Genomic DNA, 21,604 nt, shown 5'->3' with positions numbered 1-21,604 from the left:
TGAGTGCCCTGGTGCAGGTTTCTCTGATGGTATCGGCCAGTGGGACTGTCTCTGGTCACCTCATGGAGCGGTCATCCATGGTCAAGAGGTATTTAGCCCAAACCGGCAATGGCCCCACGATGTCAATGTGTGCTTGGCTGAACCTGCTCAAAAGTCTGTATGGGCGCTCTGGTGTGAGCCTACACTTGAGGACTGACAGTTCATGCTGGTCTTGGCCCATTGGCTGACCTGTTCACGGAGGCCATGCCAGATAAACTTGCTGGCCACCATTTTGGCCATGGCATGGATTGCGAAGTGCACCAGGTTGTGGATGGGCTTGGAAACCTGGCGCCTCCATGCAGCTGGAACAATGGGGCAGGGGCTGCCGATAGAAACGTCACACAGCAGTAGCAGGTTACCTGGGCTGTCGGGGACATCCTCCACCCTGAGAAACCTGTCCACTCTTCGTTGACGATTGGGTGATCTATAATGCAGCACCATGAGTGTGGTCATATCTCTACCGTTCCTCAACTCCACCCATATAGCCTCAGTAAATGAGCCCTCTAGTCTGGTTTGCCTGAGGACAGCTGTGACATTTTCCCTGATGAGCAATATCACTCCTCTCCCTTTCTTCCCCACCCCCTGTACTATCGCGTCTGAAGCAACAAAAGCCCTGAACATTGTTGCCAGTCCTGTCTATCCTGCAACCAAGTTTCACTAATGGCCTCAATGTCATAATTCCACGTGCCAATCCACACTCTAGTTTTCAAATATGGGAGGGAAAGCAATTGGTTTTAACAGCACATAGTTTAAATGGTGTGTATTTTTGGAACCTGTAATATGGTAGGACAGGCTGCTAATTTTCTTTAAGAAAACATCATCCTGCTTTTGATCCCTCTGATCAAAGCACAAAAGAATTTTCCCAAGAAAACCTCATTCATCATTTTCCATCCCAGTCCCTTGCAGATATTATAAGGTGTTCAAGGTTAGCCCTGCCCACAAAATGGGTGGGGGCAGGGAGGTTGTTGGCTAATTGCCCCCATAACCTAGATTGAACTATCAGACTTCTAAACTTTTGTAATTAGAGCTGAAAATGTAAAGTAATCTCGTATCTTTATTTTCATGTTTTCCTATGTATCGAAGGCATTGAAAATAATTTATTTTGTTGCTTTTTAAACTTTTTAAAATGCAATGGGATATTTAAGCATTAAGAAATCTTAATACAGCAAAGCAAGAGATTTGAAAAGAAAATCAAGACCATTTAAGTTACCTCTCAAAAATAAACTCTCCTGACTCTCTCGAGGTTGTATCTGCTGGTGAGTACTTGGAATTCAAAGTTGACAAGTTGATAATGTTTTATTTTGCTTCACATAACATGAAATATTTACTTTGAATGAATTTACTTCCAGAGTTGCTTGAGCGTTGTTATTTCTTTTCTACAGATTAATTACTTCAGTCTTTGGTATTATAATAAGCAGAATCAATCCCGATGGGTGGATCTGGAAAAGCCTATCAAAAAGCAGCTCGATAAATATGCCATTGAACCTACAGTTTACTTTGGTGTTGTATTCTATGTGCCAACTATTATACAGCTCCAACAGGAAATTACAAGGTATGTAGCTTTTAAGACTGCTTTGGATGCTGCTTTGAGAAAGTGCCTCAATTTCATTTCAGATTGATCCGTGAACAATTGATATGGATCAGATTATTGAATAGGGAATTCAGAATATTGTGTATCATATTTAAGTTTCAAAATTGACTACCAGTAATTTTCCTGGATGTAAATCTCTAGTGTGGTTGCAGACAACATTTAGTAGAATGGCTACGAGGAAGAGTAATTTCAGCTATATTGTACATTCTGTATGGCAAAATGAATTCTATGGGCAATAAAGAATAACTTGCAGAGCAGTGTTTGTGGGTGAATGGGACTGAGGAAATGGCATAGAATTAATGGACTGAATCAATTATTATGCTGCATTATATTGAAAGAATAGAAGTTCTTCAATTATGAATGTTGCACTAACACTCCAGTGCATTTGGAACCAAATCTGTCTATATTATGCTCTTGGAAATGTTTGCATCTTGAAGGCCTAGTTTTATATTCTGTTTTGTTGAGATGTCTGATCTCAGCTATTTAGAATCATGGCCTTGGCATCATTTGGGTAGGGAGAAATGTTGTAACTCCTATAATTAAGAAAGAAAATTGTGTGAGGGTTTATTACATGAAGCACAACAACTTGTTTCGGCAGATATCAGTATTATCTTCAGTTGAAGAAAGATATTTTAGAAGGTCGCATACCTTGCACATTAGAACAAGGAATTCAACTTGCTGGTCTTGCTGCACAAGGTAAGAAAAAGTAAGATGGTTCATTGATTCAGAGGACATGGTAAGTAATAATGCAATTTCAGTGGATAAATACAAGACTTCTGTTTTTTTTATTAATCTTTGATACTTTGGCTAAATAACTCAGAAGGTATGTATTCTTTCCAGAGTTGGTAATTTTTTTTGATTATGTGGATATATCTGCGCTTAAGATGTTCATGTGATATTGGCTCCAGTTTCTCATGCCATTAGGTTGACTATGTTTTACTTCACTCACAATGTCTGCAGACTTTCATGTTTTACTCCTTCATTTGGATTTAGTTTAGTTTTGCTTGTTTATTTGCAGAAAAATCTATAAATTCTTGTTTATTGTTTTTAAAATAAAAATCACGCTTGTATCCTGAATTTAGTCACCTTGTTCTGCCAGGGAATCAAAATTTTTATCATCTCAGCTCTTGTTAAAAATTGATATTTCTGGTTAATCTCATGCACAATGATTCATTTTATATGTTCATACAAATGTTCAAGTTTATTATCTCAAGTGCAATGCGACAAAACTATGTTCTCTGGTCCTCTGCAAAGCCAAAGCCACAGAACCAGAGATAATGTGCATACAAATAATACATAGGCAAGACATTTATAAATATGCAATATAAAATAAATGAATATTTTTTTAGGAAACATTTGTCTCTGGTAGTTAGTGTGAGTAGTTCCTGTAGTTGTTCAGCAGTCTCACTGCCTGTGGGAAGGAGCTGTTTCTCAGCCTGGTGGTGCTGGCTCTGATATTCTGGACGGGAACAGCTGAGGGACAGACTATGTGCAGGGTGGTAGGGGTTTTCAATGATTTTGCGTGCCCTCTTCAGACAATAATCCAGGTCAATCGCGTCGATTTTGTGGGGAGGGGGAGGGGGTGGTAGGGAAGCTTGTCACTCTTGTGGTCACTCTGACCCAATTCTCTGCAGCAATTGGATTTGAACTGAATTTTAATTTAATTTTATTTTCCATAAATATATTCACCGAATCTTTACATTTTATATGCATCAAGTCTATTAAATATTTACAAAATTCTTCCCCTTCCATAAATACAAAAATATAATTTCATGTACCATCAGAGCTCTCATTTTTATAATTATTTCTCTGTAATATCACATCATTACGTACATTGAAGGGTCCAATTTATAATTGGACCCTTACATAATCCAAGTACAGTTGCAATATCTTAATGTTTCATATTTATTCTTTGAGTTGTAAGTAATTATCTCCATGGTGTACAACTGTGTAACTCCGCGGTACATCGAGCAATAAGAGAGTTGGATTTCCAAGTGATTGCTATACACTTCTTGGCCACAGTTAGAGCTACTTTAACAAAGCAAATTTGAAATTTAGTCTGTTTGTAGCTCACGTCCATAAGGTACAGCTCTGGGTCGTGTGGGAAGGTTACTCTTGTTAGTGTTTTAGCAATATCACGCCAAAATGGTCTTACCTTTGGACTGAATGGCCTTGTGTTTGAACTGAATTCTTAAAATGAGCTTCTGGGTTATTACTATCTGGTGATCTGAGAATTGTATGTTTACAAACACCCCATTCCTAATTTTGGGCCTATTTGTGGTTCTGAAACTGATCTTAAGTCAACCTTCAGATCTTTCCATTCTTTCTAGTTTTCTGCACAATCCGTTCTTTTCCCCTTCCAATGGTTGTAAAAACATAAAATAATTGCTTAACAATTTGGCTTATATTTGAAAGCTTGGGTTGATTAAATTATTTACCTGTCCATTTATCAATCATAATTTTTTGTTTTCAGTAATTTAATCTTACTTTGGTACCACAGAAAGGTAATTTATTTCATTTACAAGTTTTTTGCTGCATGTATTAATATTTCTGAGTAAAGTTTAATCCCGGAACTGCTATAGTTTTTACCAAGGCTTGTTTAAGTCTTATTTCACTGAATTTTAAAAATGGATCTTTAATGCTTGACCTTGAATACACACTTCTCAAATTATCCATATGTTTGGTTTCTATGTAATTTGATCTGTTTTTCCTCAGGTGATTTTGGAGACTACGATCAGTATGAATCGCAAGATTTTCTGTTCAAATGTGATCTTTTTCCAGTTGTAAGTTTATTTACAATTTTATTATTTAAAATTTGAAATGAACATTGTGGATTTATTTTGAAATCAATAGAAATTATTTTTCCATGCATTCTTTACTAGCCTTAAATGTTTTTTCTGATGTGGAATATATAAATGAAGAAGATTGAAGTTATTCAAGACAATTGTATTTAAATCAGTCAAAGGAGTACTCAAAGTAACACAGATGTTTGTGGGGAGGAATTATTTTGTTATAATTAAATATAAATAAAATAATGTTATATAAAAAAATATCTGGTCGTTATATGGTATAATTTTAATTATTTGGTTCTTTTTTTAAATCTTGCCCCTGCTGTCCAAAGAATTGGATTCAAGATGAACGAATGCTACAGGATGCAACGCAGAAAGTTGCTTCACTATATCAGAAATTCAGGTTAGTTATTTGCTTTTGATCTTTTCCATTTGTGTACCACTGAAGGCTTCACAGAATATTGCAGTTATGTACTTGGTCATTATTGCAATAAGTATACTGAACTCAGATTTGAGACCAGAATTCTTCACTAAATTTTGGGGAATCTGAGATCTGATCATCAACCACATTATCTTATGTCATAATAAATGAAATATTGCATTGCAATTTAGTTGTGGGATTATTGTAATAGGGCCAATGAAGTGAAATGAATTTACATGGATTATGGGATACATTCTAGTAATCGACTATTAATATGACAAGGGCAGCGACTGGACGTTAGTGAAAGGAAGTAATAATTGTAAAACCAATAAAAATTATGAAGTGAAATGAGCATGTGAATTATTTCTGACCAAAGTTTTAATTGTTAATTAGCAAGATAAACTGAGTTTTGTTTCTGAAATTCCAGTTACCTGTGTGATGTGCCAAACAAAAGGTTGTAAATTGTTTATGCATTTGTTTCAACTTTGCTTTATTTTTAGGGGTCTTACTCCCTCTGAGGCAGAATTACTTTATCTTCAGGAGGTAGTGAAAATGGAAGGCTATGGCCATGAAAATTATACTGCCAAGGTATAAAATAATTTTTAAAAATGTGTTTTAAATCAGGAGCCTTGTGTAAACTTGTTATCACAAGAATATGATGTGCTGACAGAGTATTTTTCAAGAATCCTGGAATAACTTCCTGAAGAGTGCTGTCGAAACTTCACACTTCGAAAATAGCTTCTTGTCACCTATTACTGATGATTGGGGAAAAGACCATAAATTCTGGATTTCCCAGCAAACTTGATTCTTCTCCTTCTCTAAAATTAATTGGAAATATTTTATACTTTACACCTTTCTAAATGAAACAAAGTAGCATTCCAGTTTTAGAAAAGTAGTTTGAATTGCTTGGAATTAAATTGCCCCAAATAGTGGTATAGTTAGAAGGAAAAATGTCTTCTCCCCTACAGATTTCATATGCTCAATTATACTGAAAATGAATGTTCATTTTCCATTTGTTTGATCCACATAATAAATTTACTGTGTAGACATTTTGGTTTGCATAAAATGTCTTGACTGCATATCTGCATATTAACGTATAACAGAGTACAAGATGAGTAATTCATGCCACTTGCTGACTGGAAATGGTCTGCCCTCAACATTCACCCCTCAAGTTGGGTCAGAAAAATGAGTTGTAAAATCTACTTGTGTAGAATAATGATAAATGCTGAACTGAAAAGGATTGTCACGTAATGTAACATGCATGATCTACTTTAACTTTTGCTTGCCATAAGGCAGACAAAAAGTCGCCCTTGGTATTTCCCAGCACCCCTTGCAGTACAAGAGAAAGAGAAGCGAAGAAAGTCCCTTTCAGAGGCACTTGAGTATTTGTGGATATCTTAAAAAACCCACCAGAGATTAGCATCAGCCAAAAGAAAATAAAACTCAATATCTCCAATATTTTTGAGATTAAAGTTCAAAGTTCAGATCTATTGTCAGAATAATACGAATGCATCACAGGCAGGCCAGGCAGAATTTCGACTTGTAGGTAATACAAAAATCTGTACTCAAGAAATCTGCAAAGATAGAAATGTAAACAGACACTGCATTATAGAAAAAAATTACAATTTTAAATTTAAATCTGCCCGCTCCTGTTCATGCTACTGACCCACGACGGCATCACCAGATCCAGCTCCAACAGAGTCATCAAGTTAACAGATGACACAACAGTAGTTGGCCTCATCAGCAACTATGAGTCGCGTTGTAGAGAAGGGGTGGAAAGTCTAATGAAATGGTGAGAGAGTAACAACCTGAGTCTCAATGTGGACAAGTTGAAGGAGATGATTGTGGACTTCAGGAGGACCAGGAATGACCACCCTCCACTACACATCAACAACTCTGGTAGAGAGAGTGGAGAGCATGAAGTTCCTTGGAGTTCACCTAAGTAGTGACCAATTATGGGCATTCAGCATCTCCTTACTTGTCAGGAAGGCTCAACAGCGACTGTACCTCCTAAGGGGACAAAGCTTCCGACCACCATTATGTCAACCTTCTACAGGGGTTCTGTCGAGAGTGTTCTGGCTGGATGCATCACAGAATGGTACAGTTGCTGCAGAAAAATGGAACAGTGGTCAATCCACAGGACCATAAGAGTGTCAGAGAGGATCACTGGAGTCTCCATCCCTCCCCTGCCCCCCCCCCCCCCCCCCCCCCCATCATTGATGTGATCTACCAAAATCATTGTCTGAATCATTGGGGACCCGACCCCTTTTCCCATGGGCAGTGAGAATACTGAAAGACCAAAGGAACTGCTCACATAAACTATCTGAGACTCAAATGTACAAAACAATATTTATTTGTGTATGGATGAAATACCTGTCCTGCATATATATAGTTTGTCTGTATATGTGTTATGTCTGGTTGTGTGTCTGTGTGTTTTGCACCAAGCACCAGAGAATGATGTTTCGTCAAATTGTGTAATAAATTTGATGGGAAAAGTGAAAACAGCATGTTGTGGGTGGTGTGGATCATTGATGATTGCTGCTATTCTCCAACAGCAGCATCCCATGTAGATTTTTCTCAATGGTGGGAAGAGATTTGTTAGTGATATACTGGGCAGTGTCCACTACTTTTGGCAGTGCGTTTGCTCAGGTATTAGTGCCCCATACAAGGCCATGATGCAGCTGGTCAGCACACTTTCTACTACACATTTGTAGAAATTTACCACTGTTTTCGAAATCATACCAAACCTATGCAAACACTTGAGCAAGTACAGGTGTTGATATGCTTTCTTAATGGTGACACTCGTGTGTTGGGTTCAGAAATGGTCCTCCAAGATAGTAATCCCACAGTAATTTAAATTTGCTCACCATCTTGGGCTTTATAAAGCAAATTATTGAGTATAGGAGTTGGGGTGTTATGTTGAAGTTGTATAAGACATTGGTGAGGCCAAATTTGGAGCATTGTGTGGAGTTCTGTTCACCTAGCCACAGGAAGGATATCAATAAGATTGAAAGAGTGCAGAGATTTACTAGGATGTTGCCAGGTCTTCAGGAATTGAGTTACAGGGAAAGATTAAACAGGTTAGGACTTTATCCCTCAGTATGAAGAAAAATAAGGGGAGATTTGATAGAGGTTTACGAAATTATGAGGGGAATAGACAGTAAATGCGAGTAGGCTCTTTCTACTGAGATTAGCAGAGAAATATGAGAAGACATGGCTTTAGGGTGAAAGGGGAACATTTGGGAGAACTTCACTCAGAGTTTGGGAGTATGGAATGAGCTGCCATCTGATTGATGGGTGCGGAAACAATCTTGAGTTTTAAGAATAAATTGGATAGATATATGAATGGGAGAGGTCTGGAGGGTGATGAAATGGGAGCAGATTATTGGGACTAGCTGAACAATGGTCAGCACAGTCTGGAAAGACTGAATGGCCTGTTTTCTGTGCTGTAATGTTCTCTGGTTCTCCAACTCTGATTTTATTTTCTCCCCCCCCCCCCCCCCCCCCCCCCACCCCTTGTACACCTCTTGTTTTCCCTTTCTGAAATCCACAATCAGCTTTTTGGTTTTGGTGACATTAAGTGTGAGGTTGCTAGTGTACCATTGAGCCAAGTTTTCAATCTCCATCCTTCATTGCCTTTTTTTACAACCAGAAAATTTGTAGATGATATTAAGCCATCCAGTTGTGGGTGTAAAGCAAGTAGAGCAGGGGGCAAAGTACGCAGCACTGTGGTGCTCCAGTACTTGATGGAGATGGTGGATATCTTCTTGCCAATCCTCTCCGATTGTGGTCTGGAGGTCAGGGATCCAATTACACAGTGGGGTATTGAGGACTAGGTCTTAGAATTTGCTGATCAGTTTTGAGGGCTAATGGTGTTGAATGCTGAACTGTAGTCAATTAGAGCATCCTGCTATATGCATCTTTGGTGTCCAATTCTAGGGATTTGTGTAGAGCCAGTAAGATGGCATCTGCCGTGGATCTGTTGCTGTGGTCGGCAAATTGAAACGGATCCATGTCACCGCTCAGACAGGAGCTGATGTGCTTCAATATTAATCTCAACACATCATTACTTTAGATGTAAGTGCCACTGGTTGGTAGTCATTTAGGCAGGTTACCACATGCTTCTTGGGCACTGGTATAATTGAGGCCTGTTTTAAATAAGTAGATGTGATGCCATGCCAGAGTGAAATGTTGGAGGTCCATGAATGCATTGGCAAGTTAGTCAGTGCAGGTTTTCATTACTCAGATGGGTATTCCATCTGGTTCAGATGCTTTTCTTGGATTTTCTCCTCTGAAGGCAGCCCAAGTCATCCTTCCTTACTGACAGTAGGGAATCATCAGGGCGTGGTGGTGTGCACTGGTTCCTCCTTGTTCTGATAGTCACATCAGATGTAGAAGGCATTGAGTTTATCTGGAATTGAAGCTTTGCTGTCTCCAGCAAAGGGAGCCATTGGAATTTTTTTTATGGTCGGTGTTTTCCTATGTTTAAATAACAGCTATTAAAACCCCATTTACTTTTAGTGTCTTGAATTATTAGGGCATTGGGTATTTGGTTTTACCTCATTTATTTTCTATTTTAACAGAAACTTTAAATAAAGGTTCAAGATCAATTTTATTATCATCCAATTGTACAAGGACAACCTAACAAAACAGTGTTTTCTGATCCTTGGTGCAAAAACATGCAAACGCACAATCAGACATAAATTATTGGGACCTGCAAGCCATTTGATTTATTAATTTTATTTAACTGACACATTATGGGTAGAATTTCTATATGTCAGCATCATTGAATCATAACTTTGGAGTGTGTTTTAAGACATGAGGAACCAAAATATTAGAACCATTATTAGAACTATTAGGGTGGAATGGTTGGTGTAGCAGTTAGCTCAATGTCTCTACATTGCCAACAATCAGGACTTGGGTTCGAATCCTGTGCTATTTGTAAGAGGTTTGTACATTCTCCATGTATCTGTGTGGGTTTTCTCTAGGGTTGTGGGTTTCTACCCGTTGTTCAAAATGTACCAGGGGTTTAGGTTAATGGCATGTAAATTTGGCGGGACAGACTCTTAGGCTGAAATGACCTGTTACTGTGCTGTAAGTCTAAATTTAGAAAAAAGAGTAGTTTCCATTAAGTTCTTATAATGTGAAAACAGAAACCAACTTTCCAACACAAATTACAACAAAATGAGGGAATGCCATATCTCTCTTCACTCTGTTAGGGTATTCTTTAATCATGTGGACTGTAAATCTTAAGTCAGTCAAAAGTATTCTGATTTCTTCTTGTGTTTGTAGGACAGCCAAGGAAATGATCTATTTATTGGCACATGTTTGGAAGGCATCTTTATGAAGCACAAAAACGGCAGACTTCCCTCTGTTTTCAAGTAAGGGTTACCATGGTGCATTGTAAAATTTAATGACAAATTTTCTGCAAAAGGTTATCTAATTAAATAAAGCTCCTTAATCCCTGGTTTGAATATCATTAGCTTATCAATACAAAAAATTATTGATTGCAAATATTAGTTTAAAGTGATTCTAGTAGAACATTTGTATTACAATTTGAGCTACTATTTGAGTATATCTTTGTTTCCTTAGTATAATAGAGGCTATTGATTTGACGGCCTTGTACATTAGATAAAAATCACCTTAACTCAGTTCCTAGTATTAGACTTGTAATGCATCGTGGAGAGACACAACAACATTGGAATCTCGCTCAATCTGCTGGAGGAACTCAGTGGGTCAAACAGCAATAGTTGGAGAAAAAGAATGGTCAACGTTTCGACTTAAAACTTCATCAGGATGGTTGCAGTGCAATGTATCTTGAGTCTTTCTTAAAAATCCAACTTAATGTAATCTTCAATATTGAAAAATAAACTGTAGTAGGGTGTTTAAAATAATTAAGAACTGTTGTTAGTTTGCCAATGGAACTCAATTTCCATGAGTTAGTCAAATAGCTTCAAGGGTATATTTAGGCAGGTGCAGGGAGTACTCAATTAGCAATTATTCACTGATTACATTTAAATGAATATAATAAAAGAAAATGGCAAAATTATCTTTTATGCTTTGGAAAATCATTGTGTGGTTTTTACAAAGGGAGGGCATGATGCAGAAATGTGAAAAGAATGTTTTTAATATGACTATAAAGTCATTATGTGAATGTAGGATTTCCTCTCTAACCTGCTTGATTGCAGAATTGGGCTGAATCTCCTCATTGCCTGCTTTACCTATACTCAAAATTTCTGTAGGGAAGCTAAAGAAGACAAAGGTTAATGCTTCCTTTTTATGTTCATAACCTGAAAGCATTACTGAGTTTGTTTCTGGTAATTGATCTGTGTTCACTGGCTTTGCATTCCAATTTGTTTGATGCCAATACTTAATCCTTTTTCCATTGTGTTTCCTAATTTGTGTACATGGATGTAGCCACAAGTCCCTTTGCATCTTAATACTAAACTAATAATCTAGAGGCCTTGTCTAATCTGGAGATAATTTAAAATCCTCCATCGACAGCAAGGCAAGTTAAATTCAGTTAATTACATAGGAATAAAATTATTTTCCTTGATGGAAATAATTGTGTTCTGTTTAAATAATCGATTTGATGAAACTGAAAAGTTAATTTTGTAAATTATGTTCAAGGTTAAAAGAATATGGAATCTGCATAACAAAGTAAATTGGGATAAAAATGAGATAATGCCTCTTATTAGAGATGATTATTCTCAGTGTAAAAGAGATATCCAATTTAAATGGCCAATGAATGGAATAAAATATTTAGGGATACGAGTTGATAATTTAAATAATATGTTTAAATTGAACTCTACCCCTTCTCTTAAGAAAATTGATGAAGATTTAAAAAAAAAATCATAGATGGAATTACCAACAACATTATTGGGAGGAGTTAATTGCATAAAAAATATTTCCAAGTGTGTAGTATCGTTTTCAAACATTGCCTATGTCCCCTGCAGAATTTTTGTCAGGAATTAAATAAATATATAAGAGAATGTCTTTGGAAGGGCAAGAAGTCAAGAGTTTTGTTAAAAAATTAATATGGAAATATGAATGAGAAGGTCTGCAACTTTCAAATTTTAAAAATTATTATAAAGCTGTACAAATGAGATTTCTCTTTTTTTGAAGAGGGAGAGAAATCAGCATGGATTAATATAGAGATAGATAAGATAGGAGAAAAGATAACAAAAGATTTTATATACAAGTGGAAACCGAGATTAATATCTGCAGACAGGATACACCACTGTTGAAGCATCTGATTAATATATGGAATAAAGTAAATAACAAAAAATGGGAATTAGGAACTTTTGGTTAATTAAAATGCCTTTGACTCAAAATAGACATTCCATTTACAATAATGAATCAACTTTTTAATTTGGTTCTCTAAAGGAATTAGATATATATCAGATTGTTATGAAGGAGGAAATTTAATGTCATTTGATCAATTAAAAATAAATATGGGATGCAAAATAACAATATTTTGTTAATATCAAATAAAAGCATATTTACAAGATAAATTGGGTCCAACAATGTTACTGCCTGAAAGAAATGAAATAGAAACTTTGATTTTCAGTAGATCTATTAAGAAATTTATCTCTGTTGTGTATGTTATTGCAAAAGGGAGCTTTGAAACTTGGAATTCAAAGATCTAGAGAGGCAGGGACTATGTTATGATGATTGTTACGAGCCCAGAGGTCCCCAAAACCCAGCACTAATAGATATTCACCAAGACAAATGGTTACTTAAACAAAAGTTGCTTTTAATTATCTTTAAACATGAAAACAGGATCACACTTTAACTTATCACTATTGACTTAACTAACCTAACTTTACCCCCTTCTCCTTCTAAGCACACATGTATGTAATCTGTGTGTGTATATAAGTTCAGAAAAGTTCTTTGATTCACAGTCCAATCTCACTTCTCATTCCTCCAAGTTTACTGGTTGCAGGCAATTCTTGCTCTGTGCACAAAATTTAACATTTATGAAGCTCACCAGGCGTTGGTGCTTGAAAGGTAAATGGTTACCACTCAGGAAGGTTCTTGTTGGTTTTCAGAGAGAGATTCGTTTGCTGGACACCCACAACTGATTCCTTTTAATTAACCACTTCAGTGTCTTGCTGAAGAAACTTGCCCATCAGGGTTTTCCGGATGATAACCTCTTTCTTTCAGTGTTCCTTTTTGTTTCTCTTACTTCAAGTGAAACATTAGGCAGCCAGTCCTCTCGAATGAACCACAAGGGCTTTGACCAGACTGAACTGAACCCTCACAACCCGTCTTCAAAATGGGGTTTTTCCACAAGCTTGCCAGCTTGTCCTGTTCCAGTCCTAGCTGTTGCTGCAAACTGTAAAGCTGCAGAACTGAATTCATTCATTCATTCATTCTTTCTCTCTCTCTCTCCTTGCAAAATCACATGACCCTCTTAGAACAGCAAGGAGCACTCCCAGACAGCCTGTGGCTCTGAACCTATTCCTCCGTTCTTTCATCTGTTGCTTTTCAAAACAGCAATCCATTAATGAAGTCACTTCGGCACTCTCCAAAAGCTTTTGCAAAGGTTCTTGGAGTTGACCTTTCTAGCTTGAGCAAAGCTCCAGTATTTTAAATGAGATCTGTTTTGAAATGTTTGTATGTGACCTACACTAAAAAACCTACCCCAATTTATCCCTTTAAAACATATCTATAATCTATCACACAATATGACAAATACAGTAAATGTTAGATATAGATTGGTACAGTATAATTTTTTACATCAGTTGTAACTTACTCCACAAAAATTAAATAGATTAACATCAGATCTCAGATAAATATTTTAGGTGTAGTTAAGAGATGGGTACTTTTTTTTTGCATTCTACGTGGTCATGTTCAAAATTGAGGCCATTTTGAATAGAATTAGGAAAATTTTTTAGAACAAGTTCCAGAGTTAAGTTTCCACAAGATCCAATACTCTTTTTATTGGGTAATATTTCAGTGATTAAGACCAGAATTGAAATTGAATTCTTTTCTAAAGGAATTTGTGAAAATTGCATTAGCAGTTGCAAGAAAATGTATAGCAGTGACATGGAAATTAGGATCTCATTTAGGAATGGAAAGATGGCATGCAGAAATATATAGTTGTATACCTCTTGAAAAGATTACATATAATGTAAAGAATAAATATGATCCTTTTTTGAAAATTTGGTGCCCATACTTACATACTGTAAGTGTTAATTTATAAAGGGTTTTCCCTGAACCTCATGAAACCTTGCACATTAGGGTTAGGGTTACCTTAGGGTAAGTTAATGAATGATATTGAGAAGGCAAAGTTGAGTGAATGGTGGTGATATTTTGGTAACCAGGTTTGTTTTCCTTTTTTTGACTATAATCTTTTATTTCTGTTTTTCTTTTGCTTTTTTTTATTCTTGGGGAATTATTATTGGGGGAGGGGTTAGAATTTTAGGGGGTATTATGTAATATGTAACTCAATGTTACTTAAAGTAATGGAATAGATGACTATTATTCTTTGTATTTGGATATTAATACATATATGGAAATTTAAATAAAATGTTTTAAAAATAGCTTGTTCTGATAAAGGGGTTTTCACCTGAAACGTTAACGTTATTTCTTTATGCACCAATGCTGCCTGACCTGAGTGTGTCCTGCATTTTCTGTTTTTATTTCAGGAGTCCTGAACAGTCTTTTGCTTGGCAGGTAGTAAGGGAAAAACCTACTCTATTTTGCCTCTGTCAATCTCCTTTACGTATTGGTCCATGATTGGAGTGACCACCATATAGACTGTGGAAATAAAATTATGACTAGAGATTGAGAACATGCTTCTTTGTTTTGTGCAGTACTGTTAATTTGGATTGATTTTGGACATGAAAGCTAGAATCTACAAGGTATTTACTTTCCACAAGCAACATTTTTGCAAGTGCTCGGAATTTGGGGGAAAAAAGAAAATATCAGAAATACGCAGTTGTCAGGCACTTTTGGATTGCTATTGAGGCCAAAATATCCCCTCATATCTGGTTAGGTGAGATGTGTAGTGGAGTTTCAGAGGACCTTCACTGGGTTAACCTAAAAGCCACATGCCAGCCCCATTCACCACTAAGTATTGAAGTGATTTGCAATTGGCATACTCTGTCTCCAGGTATGCCATTTGTAAAATGCAGTTGCAATAAAGACTTACAAATTCATACAAAAGTTGTTTACGAATCCTTTAACCTGTACAAACAAACTTTTTTGTTGTTTTAGATGGAATGACATATCCAACATGTCCCACAATAAATCTTCCTTTGCATTAGAGCTAGTAAACAAAGAGGAGACCATCCAGTTTCAGACTGTGAGTTTTCTAAAACTATTTACTTGATAGAATTTGATATTGTACAGTTCCTTTTATGTCTGAGGATAGTTCATGCTGAGTAGCATACTAGAGTTTAATTTCTACTAATCTGATTTATGCTAAGTGTTTTTAGATATACCTTTTTGATAATATTTAGGGCCATAAATTGCTGTTTATTCCACCTGATTAACCTCGAAGCCATATTAATTTATTTAACATTTTTATGTGGAGCAACTGTCCTCAGGAAACTTTACCACATAATTGTTTTGAATAACTACTATTTTAATAATATTTACACTTTATATGCTTAAATATAGATATTTCTGTGATAATTATATACTTGAAAATAGGGAGTTGTAGAAGTTGTGAATGTTTTATTTCCATAGGAAGATATGGAGACTTCTAAATATGTTTGCCGAATGTGTGCTGCACGACGCAAGTTTTATGGTCTGAATAAAATCTCTAACTTGTAAGTATTTTGTGTGTTTCTGTATATTGAATTAGAACTGTTTTCCTTTTTGCTGGGGCATTTTGCAATGAAGACTAAATATTTTTACTTTTTCTCTACTTTTTAATTTTTGAGACCTGCTGCACAAGTGACAGTGGCAGAAAGCTTTTACTTTTCTCTTGTTTTCACTTTGTCCTTTTCCTTCCACCAATGGGTGAGCAGGATGACTTTTTTTATATTACCCAACTGTAAAAGTTTGCTATTTCTGATGTTATTTTTCCTTCAACAAGCTGTATTTGCAGTCAGTGCTCTTGTTTTAAATGTAATTTAAAATTCTGATTTGTTTAATTATAAATCTATTTGTCAAGCTCTGTTAAAAAGAGAGGGAGCAATAAACTGAATAATCCACTGATAGCAGTGAATGCTGGAAACACTCAGCTTAAAACCAGCATCAAGTTTTAATGAATGATCTTTAACCTGAAAAGTTGGTTCTAACTCTGTTTCCAGACTTCACAATTATTTTTGGTTTTCTTATTTAAATAGCTTTGTAAACTTTAAAGGAAATGGTGCCTACAAATATTAACTTCTGAATTTTCCTGCTCCTTTCCTGAAGATGTTAATTCTTTAACTGCACCTGTAAAGATGCTCAAGTTCACAGGTATTGATTAAATCTAAACAAGCTTTTAGACATGGGTTGTATCCCAATTATTTACTTGCATGGTTTATTTACCATGAGGTGTGGGAGTGGAGACTTGTACCTATAGCATCTCTTTACATTCGTATACTGCAGTTATTCACACTCCCTGTTGAGATTAATTTATATGGCACAGGATGGAGATTGAAATTGATGTCTTTGCTCTCAGTGTGGCTTTTGAAATAAAGTTCAACTGTACCTTGATAAAAGGCTCAAGCCCAAAACATTGGTTATGTATTTTTACCTTTGCTACATAAAGGACACTGTTTGATCTGTTGAGTTTCTCCAGCATTGTTTTTTCCATTAGTCTGATTTTTTTTTTTGTACCAGTTTATCAGAAGATAGGGATGTGTATGTTCATATTTGGAGAGGATGCAAGAATAATGCTAAAATGGGATTAATCCTTTCAAAAAAGGATGAACAAGTTGAGCCTTCAATCATTGATTTGAGTTCTTTGACACTTCATTGTGAGCTCCAATTGTTATTTTATGTGACATTAAGTTGCATTATTTTAAATTTGCACTTCCATAAGAAATGGGTGCAGGAGTAGGCCATCTGGCCCATCAAGGCTGCTGTTATTCAATGAAATAATGGCTGATTTAATGATGAGCTCATTTCCACCTACCTTTTCCCCATAATCCCTTAATTCCTCAACTATGTAAAAATCTACCCAACTTTGTCTTAAATATATTAACTGAGGTAGCTTCCACTGCTTCAATGGGCAGCAAATTCTATAGATTTACCACTCTCTGGGAAAAGCTTCACCACATCTGGGGGGGGGGGGGGGGGGGGCTAGTGAAGCTTCACCACCCTCTGGGAAAAGATTCAGGATTAAGTTGCTTATATTAATTGATTTTAACTTGATAATTATTGCTATTATTTCCCTTTTCTGTTGTGGTTTTTGGATTTTCACTTTTTTCCAAGGCTCCAGTTGTCTCATTTTGATTTGCAACCGATTTTGCTCCTATATCTGAATATTTAATGTCTGTACACTGTTCTAAAATTAATTAACCAATCAGTTTTACAATAAAAAAAAGTGCAAGCTTATTCTAATATTGAAAAATACAGTATGTTGAAAGTTATGACCTAAAACCTTCTCAGCTTTTTTTCTTCTTCTGCCCTCTCACCCCATATCCAGCTAAGACCATGCCTGTGGGTCTGTGCTCCTCCTTCCACTGTTTTATTCATGTTCCTACCTTGAGGAAGATATGAGCAAAACAGGCCCAAAACGTCGGTTATCTATTTTTGCCATAAAGAATGTTGCATGACCTGCTGTGTTTGTTCAGTGCTTTTGAGTATGAACCCAAAATTCAAAGACTGGTTTATTTGGCAGGATTTCAAAAGTTAAATTCTTTCACTTGCTTTCCAATATTTTATTCTTCTAATAAAATATTTATTTAATGTCATTAAAAATAACTAGTTTAAAATATTTCACTTTCATAAGAAGCAAGTTCTGCCATCGTTTAACTTTTCAATTTCAGACAAGTTCAGGCTGCTTCAGTGAGTCCAGTCCGAAGGAGCACCTTGACAAGAATGTCTTTGGTATGTGAGATTAATTTCTGTAATTTGCATTCTTTTCTAACAATTTTTATGCTATAAAAGGCTTCACTATGTACCTATTCTAAAATTTAATTTTTACAATGAATTTTATTGAACTTATTTCCTATTATAACATGCGGATCTCCTTTAATAAAAATAGAAAATGCTGGAAACACATTAGGTCAGGCAATGTCTCGAAAGTGAAGTAGAGTTAATGTCTTGGCTTAGAGGTCCTTTGACAGAACTGGGAGGAGAGAAAGCAAGTTGGTTCACAGTTTCAGAGAAGGATGAAGGGGGGGTGGGAATGAATTAAATTGTTTGTCATGTGTATGAGATACACTGAGAAGTGTAATGGAGGAATTTGGTAAGATTAGTAGGTTACATACATACACATTTTAAAATAGATCTTGTATGAAATACTGAAGAATTCATATTCAGGAACATTGCAAAAACTGGAGAATGCTATGCACATTTCACAAGTAGGTGCTAATTGAAATGATGTCATGAAATGAATAGACCATTGTTTGGAGGAGACAAACTGGCTGTTTAAAAGTACCTACAGTGTGCTCACAGAAAGGTCACTCCTGGGTTTTGTTTATCTAAGTCAACAGATGGGAGCAGAAAGATAACTCCTGTTGTTTGCTGAAGAAGGTGGGGGTTTTTGCAAATGAGAGAGTCACATGGGCTTGTTGGCAGTTGGAGAGAGAGAGAGAGAAGACAAGTTCAAGAAGCTGTCTTAGCTAGTGTGTGTGACACTGAAAGCAGCTGAACCCAGGAAGCTTGTTGAAACAGGAAGCTCGTTGAGCTCCAGAGCTGTGGATGGCTGGAAGTGCTATCTGTCTGATGTTTCTCTTGGAATAAGAAGAACAAAGGAATTCTGTGGTAGCCTGAAAGAAAGTGGTTACCATCTGGAGAACCCTGATGGGGCAAGTTTCATCAGCGAGACATTGAGGTACCTCAGTTGTGGAAATCCTGGAACAACAAATCTCTCTCTGCAAACCCTACAAGACCCTTCCTGAGCAGTAAACATTTACCTTTCGAGCACCAAACCCTGGTGATCTTTATACATGTTAAATTCTGTGCACAGTATAAGAATTGCCTGCATCCAGAGAACTTGGAAGAAGGAGAAGTGACATTGAACTGTGAACCAAATAACTTTTCTTAAATTTACACACACATCATACACGTGTGCTTAGAATTAGAAGGGGGTTAATTTGGGTTAGTTAAGTAGAGAGTTAAGTTAATGTTTGATTCTGTTTTCATGTTTGAAGTTGATTAAAAATAACTTTTGTTTTGAAAGCCACTTATCTTTGTGAATGTCTATTGCTGCTGGGTTTTGGGGTCCTTTGGGCTCGTAACAGAAGCATTTGTGTGCTAACCAGGCAAATCAATTCAGACTTGAGTACAGCAATAATGCAATAACAAAATTGCAGGGTGTTGTGTTAAAATAAGTCAAAGAATGAAGGGTATAGAGAAAATCAAAATCATGGAAGGGTATCATCTTTGCAAATGAGAGGTCTATTTAAGAATAAGATAACGAAAGAAGCTGTTCTTGGATTGGGAAGTTTGTAATATTTTTAAAACTCTGCTCAATGGAAGTGGGGAGAAGTGCAATCAGGATGGGATCTGTCCTATAATGTTAGTTGCTTTCTCGAGTCAGTGGGAGATGTAGACTGTGACGATGGAACGAGGGTTGGTTTGCTTGATGGCCTGAGCAGTGTTTATAAGTCTGCAGTTTCTTGAACGGAGGAGACCCTGTACCAATCTATGATGTGTCAGATCAGTCCATTGTGTTTTGGAAATCTACACTTCTCCACATTTCTTTTCAAAGAAAAAAACTTCTGAGCTCAATAAAGCAAAATATATCCTGTTTGAAATCTGTTAATCCTTTCGTTTCAGCTGCTTTTGTGATCCACCTTTTTATGCACTCTTATATTAAATAATTTCAGTATGTTTCTCTGTTGACTAAAAATCCATTAAAATTACACTCTGAAATAGGCCATTTAGGTTGGTCTGTGTCAGTGTTTATCCCTTGTATACTTACTCAATTTCTTTTTCTTGCTCTGATCTCATCTAACATTGGATGTTTCCATGGCTTTTGCAATAAATATGATCCCAAGAAATGAACTGGGCAGTCAAAACTTGCTCTCTGCTTTAAACCAGTAACCTCTTGTTTGGATCCGTGATTCCACCACCATAGAACTGTTTTGTCAGAGGGGTGCCAAAAACTGGGCAGTGCCATCAATTATGTCATATCTGGAGATGTTGAGGCACTGGATGTACCCCTGATTGCTTTGCACTTGACTAGAGCTGATGCACTTTTATTTACTCAATTGATTATTTCATCATTTTAAATGCTTACTGCATTTGTTATGGGCCCAGAGAACTCCAAAACCCAGCAGCAATAGAAATTCACCAAGACAAAAGGTTACTTAAACAAAAGTTGCTTTTAATTTTCTTTAAACATGAAAACAGGATCAAACTTTAACTTATTACTATTAACCTAACAACCCCCTTCTAATTCTAAGCACTCGTGTAGGAAAGTTCTTTGCTTCACAGTCCAATCTCACTTCTCACTCCTCCAAGTTCACTGATATCAAGCAATTGTTATACTGTGTGCAGAATTTAACATTTATGAATTTTTCACTAGGCTCTAGTGAAAAGGTAAATGGTTACCACTCGGTCACTTCAGTGTCTTGCCGAAGAAACTTGCCCCATCAGGGTTTTTCAAATGATAAGCTCTTCTTCCAGGTCACCACAGAGTTCCTCTTGTTTCCCTTATTTCTAGCCAGCCATTTCATCTTGTAAGGCTGAAATCAGAACTCACAACCCATCTTCCAAACTGGGGTTTTCAACAATCTGTCAGCTTCCAAAAGCCACTGCAGAACTCAAACTGAATTCTCTCTTTCTTTCTCTCTCTGTCTGTCTGTCTGTCTCTCTCTCTCTCTCTCTCTCTTTCCTTCCCCCCCCCCGCCCCCCCCCCCATTAGAGAAAGCCTGTTTGGTCTTTTCTCTCTCTGCTTGCAAAAACCACATGACCTTCTTGCAGGGCTCCAGACCCAGGCTTTGAAAGATCTGGTACATGTCAACATTCTGTTCCATTTGTACCTTCTTTTGAAATTCTTTAGCAAAGCAGTTTCATTGGTTTTGCAAAGGTACTGGTGCCTGAATGACTGGCTTTCATTGAAGCTCTTGCATTTTAAATGAGACCTCTTTTGTGAAGTGTTACAATGTTTGTAATGACCTACACTAAACCACCCCCCCCCCCCCACAATCTATCTCTTAAAAAACATATGTAATATAACCCTTCACACGTTATATTCTATGTATTTCAAAGAACCAAAAGCCCAATTTTTTGACTGTTTATATTTTTAGGCAATATCCTAATAAATCTATGATGTAATCTTTCAAAATCTTGTATTTTAAATATGAAACCCAAAGCGGCAATTGAAATGGTAACAGACGTTGAGGTCCTTAAACAAATGTTCACTTTGTAGTTATTGTACAAAAATTTGAAGTAAAAGCTGCTGATTGCAATAGAAAAAATCCCTAAAAACATGATTTTTGTAAACTTGTATCCACAGTTCATCTTGTCCACAGTACTGATCTTTTTAAATATTGCTGTTTTACTTACCATGGTATATCCCTCACAGAGGGCCCGTGGGTACCATATTCCACTGACTATTGACGGCTCCACCATTGAGATCGTCAAGATATGCTCCTTGGAGTGCACTTGGTGGAAAACCTCACCTGGTCCCTTAGCACAAGCTCC

General features: G+C 36.5%; 1 protein-coding gene across 2 annotated transcripts in view; it reads left to right on the top strand.

Moving 5' to 3' along the window:
• The window catches only part of ptpn21 (protein tyrosine phosphatase non-receptor type 21), a 48,258-nt gene that overhangs the window by 11,575 nt on the left and 15,079 nt on the right, over window positions 1-21,604 (top strand). For both annotated transcript variants that reach the window (XM_069916324.1, XM_069916325.1), the window contains 9 exons: window positions 1,422-1,591; window positions 2,229-2,326; window positions 4,346-4,413; window positions 4,752-4,822; window positions 5,341-5,428; window positions 10,133-10,221; window positions 15,065-15,152; window positions 15,539-15,621; window positions 17,776-17,836. In XM_069916324.1, the coding sequence (XP_069772425.1) occupies window positions 1,422-1,591; window positions 2,229-2,326; window positions 4,346-4,413; window positions 4,752-4,822; window positions 5,341-5,428; window positions 10,133-10,221; window positions 15,065-15,152; window positions 15,539-15,621; window positions 17,776-17,836 (816 nt within the window). The remainder of the gene's footprint in view (window positions 1-1,421; window positions 1,592-2,228; window positions 2,327-4,345; window positions 4,414-4,751; window positions 4,823-5,340; window positions 5,429-10,132; window positions 10,222-15,064; window positions 15,153-15,538; window positions 15,622-17,775; window positions 17,837-21,604) is intronic.

Source organism: Narcine bancroftii, chromosome 2, assembly GCF_036971445.1.
Source record: "Narcine bancroftii isolate sNarBan1 chromosome 2, sNarBan1.hap1, whole genome shotgun sequence".
Classification (NCBI taxonomy): Eukaryota; Metazoa; Chordata; class Chondrichthyes; order Torpediniformes; family Narcinidae; genus Narcine; species Narcine bancroftii.
Note: the sequence above shows the minus strand (reverse complement) of the source record. Positions and strands in the feature narration are given on the sequence as shown.